This window comes from Amblyomma americanum, chromosome 2, assembly GCF_052857255.1.
Source record: "Amblyomma americanum isolate KBUSLIRL-KWMA chromosome 2, ASM5285725v1, whole genome shotgun sequence".
In the NCBI taxonomy this organism is placed as follows: Eukaryota; Metazoa; Arthropoda; class Arachnida; order Ixodida; family Ixodidae; genus Amblyomma; species Amblyomma americanum.
This window is the reverse complement of record NC_135498.1, coordinates 37,838,020-37,854,363: the sequence shown is the minus strand read 5'-3', so window position 1 is coordinate 37,854,363 and position 16,344 is coordinate 37,838,020. Positions and strand designations below refer to the sequence as shown.

At 43.7% G+C, this 16,344-nt stretch overlaps 1 protein-coding gene and 1 pseudogene across 2 annotated transcripts in view; both read left to right on the top strand.

Annotated features, from left to right (window-relative positions):
• Positions 1 to 6,074, top strand: part of LOC144119633 (uncharacterized) — a 45,556-nt gene extending 39,482 nt beyond the window's left edge. The window contains exons 23-27 of the mRNA XM_077652202.1: positions 84 to 241; positions 1,466 to 1,554; positions 2,175 to 2,312; positions 4,212 to 4,374; positions 5,067 to 6,074. Coding sequence (XP_077508328.1) covers positions 84 to 241; positions 1,466 to 1,554; positions 2,175 to 2,312; positions 4,212 to 4,374; positions 5,067 to 5,159 — 641 coding nt within the window. The 3' untranslated portion in view covers positions 5,160 to 6,074. The remainder of the gene's footprint in view (positions 1 to 83; positions 242 to 1,465; positions 1,555 to 2,174; positions 2,313 to 4,211; positions 4,375 to 5,066) is intronic.
• Positions 6,075 to 11,601: 5,527 nt separating this feature from the next.
• Positions 11,602 to 16,344, top strand: part of LOC144119630 (uncharacterized) — a 53,281-nt pseudogene continuing 48,538 nt past the window's right edge. The window contains exons 1-3 of the transcript XR_013312399.1: positions 11,602 to 11,949; positions 14,003 to 14,099; positions 15,934 to 15,986. The product of XR_013312399.1 is annotated as an uncharacterized LOC144119630 (transcript). The remainder of the gene's footprint in view (positions 11,950 to 14,002; positions 14,100 to 15,933; positions 15,987 to 16,344) is intronic.

The following is a 16,344-nucleotide window of genomic DNA, read 5'->3' as shown; positions in this document are numbered from 1 at the left end:
CTTGCTCAAAAGTCCCCCTCTTGATAGTGTACAAACACACAAAAATGAGGACTTCGCAAATACTTTTTCAAACACCTTTCCAGAGATGTCGTTGGACGAGATAACAGCCCAGGGTATAGTCTTCTTCGTTGCCGGCGTGGAGAGCGTCTCGTTGACCCTTGCGCTCACCACCTACAACCTGGCTCTCCATCCTGAATGCCAGGACCGAGCGATCGCCGAAGTGGACAAGGCACTCGCTGAGGTACCTGTGAAGGCTACTGCAATTTGTGCGTGCAATGTTTATTTTGGAAATAAGTGAGTGCTTCAAATAGGAACGACCGTGGACACCAAGTAGAGCTGCTTCCGATTACTGTTATCAGCGAAAATTGGTTCCATGGCTCATTCTGCTTCCGCTGATATTTGTCAGACATCAACAAGTTCATTCATTAGTGATAAAAGTATATTTTTCAAATTCCTCTCCACCCCCCTCAAGTAATACTCGTGCCGTCGACGTCAAAATTTACTCAATATTCATTGTTTTTAAGATCATGGCACTGTAGTCTAGCCTCTTGGATGCGCCCAGAAAAACTATGTGGACGCACGCGTTCTATTTGCGAAAGGGACCGGTAATAGTGACACTTCTACTTTATTTTTTTGCCCTTTGCTTGCCTATAAAAACTGTGTAATCAGTAAAAGTAGTGTCCTGGTCGTTATAATGCGGCAATCTATCGATATAGACCAACTTCAATTCGTCTTCAGTGCCGCTTTAAAATACGGTTGAATGAACGTCCAAACCAAGTGTGGTCTTATAGAGGACTAATTCCGAGCAGAAGCTTTTCGTCCTCCAAGTTCCTGCTAGAGAAGTGCCGTCGAGTAATGTAGCTTGATTGCTCTTCAACTCAACTGTACGGTAAAGTGACTCTTTCTGTAGCCAAAAATGCATACAATCTGGATCCGCCATGGCACTTCATAGTAGTATCAAGCTGCCTGTAATCCCACTAACCAGAGATATTAAACTCGGTAGCTTTCAATAACCGACGCTTTTAGGGTCGCCACAGTAAGTGTGCTAATCCGGATGGCCAGCTATAAACATTTGTTCGGTCATGTGAGTTCATGACTGATAAAAGAATAGAGCTCCAAGAACTGAAAGTAAAATCACACAGAAGAACAGGACTGTTTTGAAGCGCTCTGCAGGCAATTAAAATATCACCGCCATCCAATAAGTGTGGTCAAAGTTAAAGCCGACTAGACGTGAACTGTAGCTCAGTCGTCTAAGTACTCAAAATAGTCGTAACGTTCTGAGTAGCGTACGAATTAGGCCGTCAAATCTAAGCTTCAACTTGTATTCTCCTTATCAAAACATATTTCCGGGCACAAACCGCGGCTAAGTCGGGAAGCACAACAGACAAAACAGAAATGCTCGGCTCACCCGTGCTCAGAAAGCCATTAAAAGCTTCTGTTCACTTGCCCTTTTTTCTTGTTTCAGGGTGACATAACGTACGATGCCCTGCAAGAGATGATATACCTCGAGGCTTGCATCAAGGAGGCGATGCGCCTCTGTACACCGGACAGTATGTAAGAAGAACATCACCAGCATTTCACGTTTGTTTTGCGGATTCGATTAATGAGCTATGCGGTAATGGTGGAATGATATTCCTTTAGCGCAATAAGCGCCACGACTGGTGCAGTGAAGTTATTGATGACGGCGTCGCGTTAAGATTTTTGTCACCCATAAAGAGCAGCGCTCTACTCATGTTTATAATGCACGAACGACGCAATTAAGACTCTAAATTACACGCAACAGATAAGCCCAGGAGTTAGGCTTCAACAGGAAAGATATTTAAGGAATCTATTTTCGTTTCCAACCGTGCGTGTTCCTGTTTTTAGCCATTAGATATACAGCATACCTTGCGCAACAAAACTTGCCCCTTTTAGAGAGTGCACCAGAAGACAGTTCGCTATATTTTTACTTTCCTGTAAGTTAATGCATGCTCACAGCATATGAGATCCATTGTTTAATTAATTGCGCGTAGCAAGTACAGTGTGCGCATTCTCAGTCGAATAAAAACAATAGGTGACGCTATTTGGCTGGAACTGTTGTACAGTGGCTTGAGATAAACTTGTCCTGTTGATGCAGATAACTGTGAAACAACTGCTAATTTCCTCCCTTTCCTTTGACAATTCCTGCTGCGCAGAATAATGCGTCTGTGCACCGAGGAGACCGTAGTAGCGGGTATCCATTTCAAACCTGGAATGTGTGTGGACATCCCCTTGGTGGGCATTCACCACGACCCCGAATACTTTCCCGAACCAGAGAAGTACAACCCAGAGAGGTATGTTTGAATTTCAGTGGAAGAAAACACCGATAGAAGTTGAACACTTTTCCGTGGTATGAGGAGTTCGTCTCTTCCTACCTAGTGATTCAGGCTATTTACGGAAATCACTGAATTTTATCATGTTTCACCATTTTCTACTGGTAAATAGGAGAAGAAAGTAACGCTGGGGTGGCATATTTTGGTGGTAACATTCCCACAATTCGAGTTTTTTTTTTTCTTCTGAAACCAGCGCTTATTTCCACAAGTTATATGGGTATCCCTGCTGGAAAGAAGGGATTTGAGAGGTGTTGTAGCTCATAGCGTTTGGGCAGGGGAAGCTGTGAAAAAGATGCGATGAAACGAGCCTACATATGAAGGAGTTAAAAATGTATGATGTACTGCATTCGGACCAGGCGGGTGTCTCATGAATTTTTTTAAAGAATTGTCATCGCTGCTCGTTTTGATGTAATTTGGGTATTACAATCTTCCATTCTAGGTACAAATGAAAGTTCATTCAATAGTTCGCAGGTTCCGCAAAGCGGAACTTGATCGAATCGGACATGATTAATGCCTTCCAGGTTGCTATCCTTTTGGTTAAAGTCAAATATTTTAGTGTAGCATTACGCAAGAGCACACTTAAAGCAAATTAAGTTACGCTGAGTAGCTTATCCTGAGAGAACGTGTTACAATAGAGGGGTTATGAAACGTTAGCATAATCTACCCTACATATAGGCACTCGGCATTGTTGTGACAGTTGCCACCATCAGCAAGTAAACAAATAGTAATGCATACAACACTTTTTTAGCCTGTTAATACAATTACTCTCATTTGAGTCTCCACAATGCCCAAGCAGTGGCTCAGAACCTTGTCAAAAAATGATGTGAAATAAGCACAAACACAGAAGCGTCCTCAAGTTAACAGAATAGTCACAGCAACGCACTCGAGCACGAGACATTTTCATTACCGCTAATTCAAGCAGTAAACTATTTCGCGAAATCAAGTTTAAACTGCTGCCTTAAAATTTTGAAACTCCCAAAGCATATACAAACCTGAAAACATATTTCTGTTACGTTCAGTGCGTTATTACTGGATTTTGAGGTCCTAATCGACATAAATGACCAAGAATAAAGAATATACCTAAAACACGAACAAAAGCGTTAGCTTTTGCTTTCTCTTCGAAGCAAAGTGAACCATAGGGAAAACCAACATCAGCAGTTGCCGGTAAATGGTCCGACCACAACCGTAACAGCAGAGTACCGCTCTGAAGCATGCAGTTCTGGCATCGAGCGATGTTGATAGGTTTCAAAGGAAAATCCTCAAAAGCCGCAACGCTCACTTTTGAAAAAAAAAGCGTGCTTACGCTAAAGTGATTTGCCTGGTAACGTTGTGCGCACGCGCCCTCAGTACGCGTTATTTCGCTGAGCACTGTGTCCCGCAAAGCTCGTAATACTAAACTGTCTAATGTTTGGCATCTGCTCTCCACCAGCAGTTTGCTCATTGGAGAACTACCGGATTTTTCGGCGTCTTCCTGCCGAAGAAGCGAAAGGGCCAAGTGTACATTTTTCATTTTGGGCAGAGAACAGCGCGAGCGGACGAAAGGCAGAGAACAAATGTACATCAAGTAATTTTCTTGCGATGTTGATTCAGATACCGCGTCCCCGTATAAAACACCGACAACTAAGGTGACTGAACTGAGCGCTGTTTTGATGGACTGGATGAAAAGTGAAGTAAGGAAAATGCGAAATGCGCCCAAAGATACGTAGTGCACAGACTCTCAAGAGTGCGCGGAATTGACGGCTAGCGAAATGTGGACGCAATAAGCCTTACATTCACGCTAGAAATTGCTGCAAAACATTTCGCAGTGTAGCCAAGGGGGGTTGTTGACATGATGAACCTGTGCTCATCTCTGTTCCATAGGTTTCTGCCAGAAAATAAGGACAACGTGCGGCCCTTCACCTACATGCCATTCGGGGCCGGGCCAAGAAACTGCGTCGGCATGCGGCTGGGAATGCTGCAGGCCAAGACGGCTCTAGTTTCACTTCTCCGTGACGTCAGGTTTGAGACCTGCCAGGAAACAATGGCAAGTACTGAACCTTTGACAACAACAACAATAAAAAATAGCTGAAATCCTCTGGATATCACCAGTGAGGTCGCAGATGTAACGGCGATGCATATTTCGAGCCTTATATTATAATTACCAAGAGGTGTGAACAACGTATTCGTATCGCATGTATTCGCAGCACTTGGAGGTATTCCATTAGGTGGGTGCAGCTACTTCTAATGTACATGAAACCGGCAGGGAATAGAAAGAATGGGGGTTAAAAAGTGCTGCATTAGCTTCCGTGGTAATGAAAAAACGCTCAGAAATTATACAGGATTCGGGGTTCAAGTGGTGTTTTAGTGATACCAGTGCAACGCTCGCCCATCAAACGACGAAATCTGTCCAGATGGAAGGCGAATTTTCGGCCCATTAAAAGTTTAATTCTGCTATTGGCCCGGGGTTTCGCATGGCTTACGATATGCTCTCTAATAGAATAACAAAGAAGCTCTCTTCCACCAGGTGTTTACCTATTCTGCATTCTTTGGTATTTTTTAAATTATACATCTTTCACATAGCAGTGTAGTCAACAAAGAGAAGTTACAGGAACCGTATAATTTAAGTCTGAGTTTTTTCTTCTGTCAATGAAAGAATTGCAAGCTCATTTCAAAGTCGTCTCAAGTTACAAACAGCTGTCACTGTAAGTTCTAATGTTTTGTTTTTTTTGTTTACAGGTACCTCTCAAGTTTAAGCCTCACCAGCTTCTTCCTGATTTTGATGGTCCACTGGTGCTTCGAGCCGTTACACGTCATCATTCCACAAACTAAGCTGTCTCAATTAATAGTCCCAAGAGTAGCTATTATGTTTGATGAACTATAAAAGACGCAGGAAAAAAACGCGTTCCTGAAGTGAATCAAAGACAACACAATTCCTTTGTCTCCGTGCCCAGGAATAAATTCAAACATAGACGCTTGTTTTTATCCCGCCATTCTTACATGCACATGCCTAGGACCGTACAACAAGAAATAGGTCGCCTGCATCACCGATTGTTCCATCATATACTTCTTGGCTCCAGGCTGATTTTAATCGCCGCTCTATTACGCTCACTGACGTCAAAACTAAACAAATTTTTTTTTAATGACAGAGCTGATGACCTCGCAAGCATTTAAATGTCGGTTACGGAGAGCACCTTTACAAAAACAGAAAGAGTAAGAAAGATCCCGTTGCAGAAAAGGAGACTGCTTCTGCATGGATTAGTTGAACACAGGGGTTACTTTGCCGCGAGTTGCCAAGTAGTTAATCTTTTGTGATAATGGACCTTGCCGAAGACGAAATGTGTAACTGTGGACATGCTTTTCCCAGCGGTAATTTTTCATGTTGAAAATATGCTATTAGCCGATTCAAATGCAGGGGTTGTCTACTTGTGGCATAGTAAAGATGTGATTTTGGATCAGCTTGCGCGTGAGTTAGTGCCTAAGTGAAACGATAAACATAAATCAGCGATAAAAGAAACCCGCCCACTCTTTTTTATGCACACATTGTAGGATTCATAACCTCTCTTTCGCTGTGACAGAGTGACACTAGTGTTATGTTCATAATTCCACTATGGTTGTGAGAATTCGTGCCGATGTTCCCTACAGTGGTGTGAATCACGAAAAGTGACAATTGTCACACTGTCTGTTCTGTAGCTTACTTTGCATGCAACTTTATCGTCACGCTAAATAAAGATGTTCGAAGCAGGAGAGCACGGTATCTAAATCTCAACGCAGTTTTTCATCTGTTAATTTCATTTATGTCCTTTTCTAACTACAATTCCCTATACAGTCAGCGGAAAAGCTAATAAATAAGAAAGATGATGTGTGCAATGATGTGCTTTTAATCCCCGCCTCCCCTAGCTTCGGTGTTTTGCGTCGTATTTCCTGGCCATTAATTTCAAAGATGCCTGAAAGCAATTGATGCGCCAAAGAAAACGTGTAATTTCTTCACTTTTTTTCGTTTTGTTCTATCAAACAACAGCGATCGCTAATCGGTCTTCGATTCAAGTATGCATCGTCCACAGGTCGTGCTTATATTGGCTATAGCGAATATTGTGGCGCCAGCAAATACTCCAAAGAAAGTTTACTCATATGGAAAAATTCGCTTCATTTGTCATCTACATAAAGACGTCTAAATATCTAATCGTGCCGATTTATTCGTGATCATTTGGTTGTTTTATGAGGTTTAACGTCTGAGAGTAACTGATGCTATGAGGAACGCCGTAGTAGTGGGCTCCGGATAATTTCGGTCACCTGGAGTTCTTTAACGTGCACTAGCATCTTACAGTACACGGGCCTCTAGAATTTCGCCCCCATCAAAATTCAACCTCCGCGGCTAGGATCGAACTCGCGTCTTATGGGTCAGCAGCCGAGCGCCATAACTACTGAGCCACCACGGCGGCTAATCTTGAGTATATTATACTATCAGGATAAGTTTACACGTATGTGCTGACAGCGTTTCAGAAGGAAAGAGTGTTTAGATGCTATCGGCATTGATTAGTGCTAGTTTAGGTTCGCTAAACAAAGATGAAAAGCGAATTATGTCGGTATTTACAGCCGACTCTATAGCACGAATTAATTTGATTTGTCTGTAAAAATTAGTGCGCTATTATCTGCATACTTGACTGTTTTGGCAGAGGTGACAAATGAAGAAAAACCGTTAATAAAGAGGAAAAATAAACTGGGTCCGAGGAAACAACGTGTAGGTATAGCATTATCAGGAATTAGCGAGAGCGCTCATTCCATGCCGCTAAGCCTAGCGGCATATCGCGTCCTGTACTCCAACCCCTCGGTCGCTCTCTTTCGTTGTTACATCACGGATGACGTCAAGACACTATTTTTGAACAATCAAAGCAATACACCACGCGATCGCAGTGGATGAATCTAGAAGCGCTTGTCCCTAATTCCTGGTATTGTAAGCGGTATTACACTTGTAAGTAGTAATGGAAAGATTTTAAGCAAAAATCTAGATGGTTGGATCCACTGTTGTCGGTTAGCTAGAAAACTCGGAAATATTCACCTATACATTTAACGTTTCTTTAAAAGTATAAAGTTAATAACTGCCGTGATTCCACAACAATAACTTTTATGCATAATATACCTGTAGGCATATAAAATTAATTGCCCACGAAGGCACGGGATCAGTACGACGATCATAAGTACTCTTTAAGCAGCACATGTTATCCTGTGTTCCTCACTGAAATGCTTATTGATTTTTATTGTCTTATCTTTTTTTGACTTCTCGAAACTTCTCATTAGCTTTTATCTTTGCGGAGCTATTAAAATGGTGCCGTTCAGTTTCAATGCGCCTTCCTGTTCCCTTGCTGGAAAGGCGTTATGACCTACAAAAGAAAAACACATCAATGCGACCTCAACTTCTTGCTTTAGGTATTCGAAGACACCATGAATGCAGTTCCCGCGCGATGATCATGCTTTAGACTGCATAGAGCTTTGACTGTCCTATTCAGGAACAAGTTAGCGCTCAAATGCTTCAGGTTTCTTGTGGATAACGAATGTGCTTCATTATGAAACATTAAATATAAAAGTTTAGATGAAATCATTTTTACGGCGGACCACGAAGAGCATGTCGCGATATCTTTGGAAGTGACCTATCCAACACCTGCTCACCACACTCTTCACTGCCTGCAGCTGACTGATATGGCGGATCTAAACCACAGGCCTGTTTTAGGGCCGAAACATCAAAATAAATTGTTTTCAAGCCAAACAATACCTACGCGGAAGGCGATTTTCTCCTTAAAAGTTACTTACGCGGTCTCAGCGGTCGCCATCTGCACAGATCGTATATGGTTGGCTTGGGGCAGCAAGTCACAGATGGTAGTTGCTAAGGATACTATCGCATTCATTTACAGAAATCTGTTTTGTGATGAGATGAAACACGACAGTTACTGCGCACGTAATTATGTAAGTCGGTACAGAAAATATTTCTTTTTGAACCACTGTTCGATGGACAGTGGATGGTGGCTGGCCGTAGTGATTTACGGCCACATGTATGTTGCCTTTGCCCTCTTTGTGAAGGGTCGAATTATTAGCTGTAGGCCGTAAGTAGATAACCTGTGCTGCCGCTGCCTGCAGCCAATCAAAATCTGTCAAGGTAGCGTTTCAGAACCGGAGACGCTTCTCTCTGAAGGAGCTCGATACGGAATATTATTCAACACATCCGTCAGGATTACCCCTTTACTCAAATTCTGCTCACAAATTCGTCGGATAAAATAAAGAAGACAGCGCTTGCAGCATGCACCTCTAATGGCTGACATGAAAAACTTAAGTTTTTGCGCTAGCTTGTGCCCACTCGAAACACACACAGCTCACGTAATTTCATTAATGCTATAAAATACACCAAATAATGCTAGTGTTAAGACATTGAGATGAGAGCAGGCGTCAGACAACAGTTTGCGAAAACGTACTTTGTGCTAGCACACTAAATCTGCAGCAGACACTTAAGCTCCGCCATAAGGGTGTGACGCTATAGTGTTATTGTTTTAATGCCCATATATGCGGAATTGGTCATTGTCTACTTACATTTACCGATGCTTGGCAGTCCTCATACCAGTCCTTGCGCAGTGGTGCAGCGGTTAAGCGATGCACCACTGCCCTGCGATGTCAGGTGCTGCCATCGGTGGGGCTTGTGCGTGCCAGGTTGCCCTTCTCAGGCAGCCTCTTGGGACCAATCATTAATTTAACTGCTGCCTGCCACTGTGATTAGCGGCAAGTGGGTAACCTTCCAGGTATGTCTATGTACTTATGTACACCTGGGCAGGTTGCGCATAAACCGGTGGGCAGGTGCGCAAGCCTGGCACAGAACAGGCTTCAGACAAAGAAAGGAACAAACAGAGAGACGGACAAACAAATAAAAACACAATGGCTAAATTCGGAGAATGGCTACTATAAGTGCTGATGCCCTAAAAGAGTGTTACAAGTAAAATAAACTTTTAAGTGCCATTTTGATACATTACCTTTTATGTCTTTTTGAAGCCATTGACCACGAGTCTACACACTCGGCCAGCGAAGCGCTACGCGAATGCATTCTAACCGGAGTACACTCTTCTGCGAGTGACACTCCACTTGCTGTGTTTGCCTGTACGAGAGCGCACTTAAGGGAGTTACACTCCCCTAAGAGCAATCAACTAGCGGGCTTTATAGGGGTACAAGATTCGGATATTTCTCCAATATTGCCATGAAGATAATTTTTTTGTTTGATGTTCGGTTTTCTTTTCGTTTATCGCTGTTGGCACGGGGACTTATTCCTTTGAATACTACGCAAGACACCGTCTGAACACTTTGGAGCGTTTTAGGCGCCTTATCTGGAGTGTTTTTTCTTGCCGCTAAGTCGAGCGCGGCCGATAACGAAATGGATTCATATCTTAGCCGACCGCTGAGTGGACGTCCTGTGCTATCACCGCCGTCAACCTAAATTTGTTTCGAGAGGAAAACTACGCCCATGAAATCAAGTACAGTCGAGCCCACTCATAACGGCCGAAGTTACAACGAACGCTCGCTTTATTACAAACTAGGACGGCGCTACGCCGAAATATGTATTAGGTCAATGGCATTGCGATACAACGAACACTTATGGCAACGAGAGGAGGCGCTGTAAACTCAAGCCAGCAGTCGAAAACCACCGATGGTACACGATGCCACTGCCTCTTGCAGGAGCGGCGAACGACAAGCGACTCCTAGTGTACTCCTTGCTACGTAAGTAACGGGGTGACCCCAAGAGGAGCACAAGCAAATAAAATGAGAATCAAATAAGATACACGAGAAGTACGAAAAGCGGTGAAAACTTTTCTTTACCAGATGCGGCCGTCAAAAACGAATGCCTTGAAAAGCGACGCCTAGCCCTAATGAAAAGAACAATTAGCTTCGCGCTAGCGCCTTTCTGTGCACAGACATGAACGACAGGCACCAAGGATCGCCTCTTGTCATCAGGAAGATGGGAAAGACTTCTAAGGCGCAGTGCTTTGGAGGCAATACTACTACTAATAATAATAATTGGTTTTGGGGGAAAGGAAATGGCGCAGTGTCTGTCTCATATATCGGCGGACACCTGAACCGCGCCGTAAGGGAAGGGATAAGGAAGGGAGTGAAATAAGAAAGGAAGAGAGAGGTGCCGTAGTGGAGGGCTCCGGAATAATTTCGACCACCTGGGGATCTTTAACGTGCACTGACATCGCACAGCACACGGGCGCCTTAGCGTTTTTCCTCCATAAAAACGCAGCCGCCGCGGTCGGGTTCGAACCCGGGAACTCCGGATCAGTAGCCGAGCACTCTAACCACTGAGCCACCGCGGCGGGGCCTTTGGAGGCAACGTTTTCGTTTTTTACATGCACAGAACAGAAAAGCCTGAATGATGCGCGAATTTTTTTATTATTCGACGAGTGCGCCAATGGGGAACTTGCGCTGAAGTTTGCGGTGCCGATTCCAGCGCCATAACACACTGCCTAGTGAGAAGAGCAAGCAGTTTTGGGTAGTACTATTGGTACTATTCCGCGCCACCTTCAGGCGCTTATTGGCGTGAGTCTCCGCGCTCTGTCGAAGGCGCACGTGCCGTGCGTCAGCTATCTGGGCTACGCCGAGAGAAGCTAGGCAATGAATGCTGCGAGCCAAACGCGGGTATCTAATCGCGCTAAATGTGTTCTCGCGTTTGCAGCGGCCCAAGCGGCTGACAAAAGCAGTTTTGAGTCACCGAATGCAACAATTGCAGTGCGACCTTGGCAGCACAGGTTCCCCATAGGCAGAAGTTTAGGGTGGGGGGGAGGGGGGGGGGGGGGGGGGGGGCATCGTTGGCATGACAGACTTCTTCGCCGAGTGTGTGGTTGAGTTTGACCAAAAAATAATAGGAATGTCCTTATCGTGCGGACGCTGTGGTGTGTTTAAAACGCAGACGTGGCAAGCGTAGGCTGTGCTTGTGCTGACATACCTGGCTTTATCTCGACATTTTATTGTCTGCTGCTTGGGCCCATTCTGCGCTATTTTCTTTAAGTGACTGCTGTGGCGCGAGATTGCGACTCGAACGAGCGCGGAACTCAAGGCATCCTGCACAGCAGCCCAGATCTGATTTATTCTCCCTTTATCCTTTCCGTCTGGGCCACTGTGTGACGCTGCATTGTGATTGGAGCCGATTGCACGCGGCGGGCGAGCTGCTTCCTCTCTTCCTCGCCTCGCCACTCTGCCCCTGACCGCCCCCGCACCGCTAAACAAAGTGTCCTTCATACTCTCCCAAGCATCGCTCGCAGCTTCGCTCGCTTCTATGAAAGACGCGACAGTCGCTCTATCCCTTCTTATCATATCTCTCCCTCGCGCTTATCTTGAACTACGTGGACGTTTGTCCACTTGGTGTGTTACTGAAGGCAGAACGAATTCAACATTTTCTGGCCCCAGTGTTCGTGTCAAAGCAAGCAAAATGTTTTAAATTGTGAGCGGTCTTGTTGGATAACGGAAGTGTCACAGGGCAACTTGGTGTTCTGTGTTTCATCAGTGCTATCGGTGCTTCCTGTTTAGGCGCGTAAACAATGCTGCACGCGTTCATCACAATCCTGGTGTTTGCGGCATCGCTTTTGGTCTGGTAAGTGCATTTGATTCACTTTGTATAATTTTGCAGAACAAAAAAAAACAAATTTCCTGACCTTGTGGTAAACATTAAAAACATCACTCTGTGGTGATATTGGACAGCGCGCTTTTCCTCGTTTTGTTAAATAACGCTAAGTTGCAGGTTCGACCTTCGTGGCGCTGTCTGAATGGTGGTATCAGAAGTGCAAAAACATGGAGGTGTTGCGCATGCTTGCTGATAAGGTGCCTGACCTGAACCTTAGGCCCTCATCGCCACGAAGAGAGAGGCTTAGTGAGTTTCGGGTTTGTGTAGATTATTGCCTTGTAGTAATTATCTCAAATCGTTCTGTAGTATTTTTATCATGTCGCGAAATGCCCTCAGTGGGAGTGTCTGAGCCCATGATCATTGTCTTCACCGCACTGACCATTGTGCCCGCCAGGAAGCACTGGATAGTTCCACGCTCTCATCTTTATTCCGTCCTACGTTTTTATCCCCGATTTTTAGGAACCCATGTACAAGATTATCCTCAGATTATACCCCATGAACAGTGCTTTAATACAAGTGCGCCGTCAATTTCCTTCACGATGTGATTAAAGAATTCTAGAGACGTGTACAGATTTTCAGGGAGGATTTTGTGGGTAAATATTCTTGCGAAAGAAGACCAATTTTTTTGGAGCCAGCTATTTGCACAGTTCAAAAGTTCAGCCAAACCTTAGAAGATATCATACTTTGCTTCACAGCAATATAAAGATACTTCATGGGCCAGTGTGAATAGACGAACTCTTTGCATATGTCCCGCACAGTATGCTCGAATCGCGGATAGAAACTATTCATCTGAATGCGGAACACGCCAGGAGTTTCTGCTCTGTTCGGCTCGATGTAACCAGCTTGCATCGTTTTGCAATGCGAGACCACCGGTGCTGCAGCGTTGAGCCTCAACAGGCGATCGAAATAACAGGGCTTCCTAGAATGGCACCGCATCTTAAATATCTGTATTACGTACTGCGCATATAAAAGTTATACAAAGCACCCTCCGTTGTCCCGTCGCCACTACTAGCTTTATTCACCGCTACTAGATGGATTGTACAGATGTGACGGCGATGATGTAAAGACTTCATGCGTCCGTGTGTGTATTTTCAGTCCGTATGTGTCACGCTAAAAGAACATGAACGTAGTCACGATAAAAGTGCTTCCGAAAGAACGGTTACAATGGAAAGATATCTTGCTTAATTGCACGACAGCGGTTTTTTCCAGAAACCTTTCTTGAACTGCATATCATGCCACAATAACCATGTCAAATGAGTTTTGGAGTCAGTCGCATGTTCTGCAACATCTATTACATGTAGCCGCTATGAATTCAAAAAGATTTTGTTGAGAGAGCGCGGCTGAAAAACGTCTCTTACGTTCTACGGCGAAATCTGAACTTGGTAGCGCGACTTTACACGAGGAATAATAATGGAATAGAATATTCTTTGAGAACCATCTACAGCCAGGTTCATTTTGAGCTCTTCAGCGCAAAGATGGTGGAAACATACACGGATGTAAAGGCTTGTAAACACGTTTGTTTCGACTGATGTCTTCCATGCATTCACTTTTCAGTGTTTACAAACCTCGGAAAAAATTGAAACTGCGGCTACTGATAAATATGCATCAGAGATCTGGCCGGTTGCCTGTGTTTTTCACTTTCTTCTGCTTTGTCATTAAAGAAGGAAGATCAGCCGAGCAGCAAGGATTAATCAAGGAAATTGTCAGGAGTGTTTGGCTTTTGTGCGTATATAAAAAATGCGTTCGGATGCATTGAACATCGGCCTCTTATTTTGTTGCGAAAACTTTTACCGTTGGCTTAGACATGCGAAGATTTATCAGGTTCAGAATTAGACTCGGATTTCACAATTACAAAATGGAGATTATTTTCCCACCTCAGGCTCTCATTTAAACCAAAAAATTGCAAGTGCGCCTACTTTTCCATATGCATCACAGACCTGGCCGGTTTCTTTTTATCTCATATCTTCAAGTATAATTTTTTTCTTGAAGCTACGAATCACTTTTCACCTCGTTTACATTTTAGGTGGGTGAGAAAGACCTTCACCTTCTGGAGTGATAAGGGAATCATATATCTAACCTTCTGGCAGTATCTCTGCTTTGTATACGACGTCCTAACCAAGGTAAGTTAATAGCCACGCATCGCATTGTTTATAAAGAAGATTAGACAGTAGTTTCAAAAGCGGGGAGTGTTTATGAGTACAATTTATACTAACAGGACAGGGGTTAGTGTTTTGAAGCCAACGTGAACCTCACCTGCTGAAGCGAAGTACAGTACATGGTCAAGCGTTTAAGTCTCAAAGACAAACATTTCCTTCTGCAGTTCCAGTCTTAAAGAATGACAATTTATTAATAGAACAGTGTAGGCTAAAATAAAAAAATCGATTGTTTGCTTTTTCCTGACAAAATATCTCTACTTTCTTCTGAACAGCATTCGAGGCCTCACTTGCGCACAAACAATTTTTTTACGCGAAAAATGACACATTTGGAATCCAGGAAGGTGACCAAGCATGCCCTTTTTGCACCTATGAGGAATGTGTAGCAGTCCTGTGTTGAAAAACGAACAAAAAAGGTGCGCAGATTTCCTCCAGGTTTAGGAGGATTTCTAGTATTCAGTTTTCAGCAGCGAGAATCTACCTAATATTTTGGTTTTAGCCAAATTTAGCTCTAGAAGCTCTGGTACTTGCCTGAAGCGCGTTTTTTTTTACTCCTAACGCGCATCTTCAGTGCGATTTCACGAGCTATATTGATTTGTTTTTGTCTCTGACCCTCCAGTTTGGCAGTTAAGGGATTACTGACGCCGAAAAATTTGTTCTGGACACTAATAGGCCTATGTTGACCATCATGCTACTGATTTCTGGCAAAGCCGCCCGATGCAGGGCACGACGTCTACATTGCGGCTAGCGTCTTCTGCGAGTAATTATTTTTCAAAGCCCTTGTTGTTGGCGCCACATAAAGACGAGCCGAAGGTGACTTACTGACCGCGGATATACACATTGGTTGAGGAAGAAAAAGAAATGTCTTCATGGTGAGAAGGAAAGTGCAATTGAATCTAGAACAACTTTGTTTGAGAGCGGGCTGTATCAAAAGTGTATGCTCAATGGCATTTTTAAGCTGAGATTATGGAGGATGAATGTGGTGGTTACAGTTAATGACGGCTGCGTTGACCAAGTGGACATTATCGGGACATCTGGTGCTTTGCCGTGGTCATACATGGCGTAATGGATGTTTGTGGCTGAGGACCAAAAAGTAAGGTACCATACAAACAAGAGAAGTATTCATTGTGCACATAAATACCTGGCTAATGGCTATTGAAATAATAGATCAATGCGAATTTTTTAAGCGTAATTTTTAAATGAAGCAGGTTTTTCTGTTCGAAGCTAACAATCTCGAAACTTCACTTTTTGCAACATTTGACCCTGTTTCTCCGGAAGCACAAGCGCTAGAAACATTATTTCCGCCCAGAATCGAAAGAATACGATGGCGAATGTATAACGAGAGTTATAGAAATTAATGCACAGAAATATATTTCACAGGATGCATACTGCCCCTTACTGCTTGAAAACTGGAAGCGTCCAATAAAGAAACGAAGAAAAATAACAAATCTGTATTAAACAACAGTTCTAAATGAGTAAAGAGAGCACGGAACGCTGATTACAATGGTACCATTGAGACAGTTTTAGCCCTCATTTATCCTGATATAAAAGTACTCAAACGTAGTCTAATATACTTTAGCGGTACAGCACCTACCCTGCACCCATAAGTCGAAACGTTATTCTCGGGTTCCCTCACATCTTTGCTGCTAATAAGAGTTTTTCCTTCTATTTCTTTTAGCATATACTAGCAGAGCACTAACCCGAGTTAACGCTTTAGTAACTAAACAGCTCGGCAGCCAATTTTTCAATAACGAAAGATGAACTGTATGGCTTTTTTTTTCTGTTTCTCATGCTCTTTCAGCCATTTTGCGAAGTTGTCCTCAATAACTACAAACGCTACGGGCGTATTTATGGGTAAGTGGAAAAGCTCCTCCCAACCCCCCCCCCCCCCCCCCCCCCCCCCCTGCTGCCTTGCTTGCACTCTTTATGCACAAGGTAACACTCATGAAAACCCATGCACTCCGAAAGATCATGATACGGGGAAACTTACCACCCTGCTTATGTTTCATTCTTCAACGCTCCATATTATCAGGTTCCGTAATATGTCAAAGGCATATTGAGTTACGTGTAGCAAGAAGCCTATGAGTCAGAGCTTAGTAGTTTACGAGTGCAATGTCACAACCTAAGTAAGGCGCGCTCAAAAACAAGCTAAAATGTGGAGTGGAAAAATACGGCTTGAAAAAACTAACGACCTCAAAAAAGAGCCTCACTT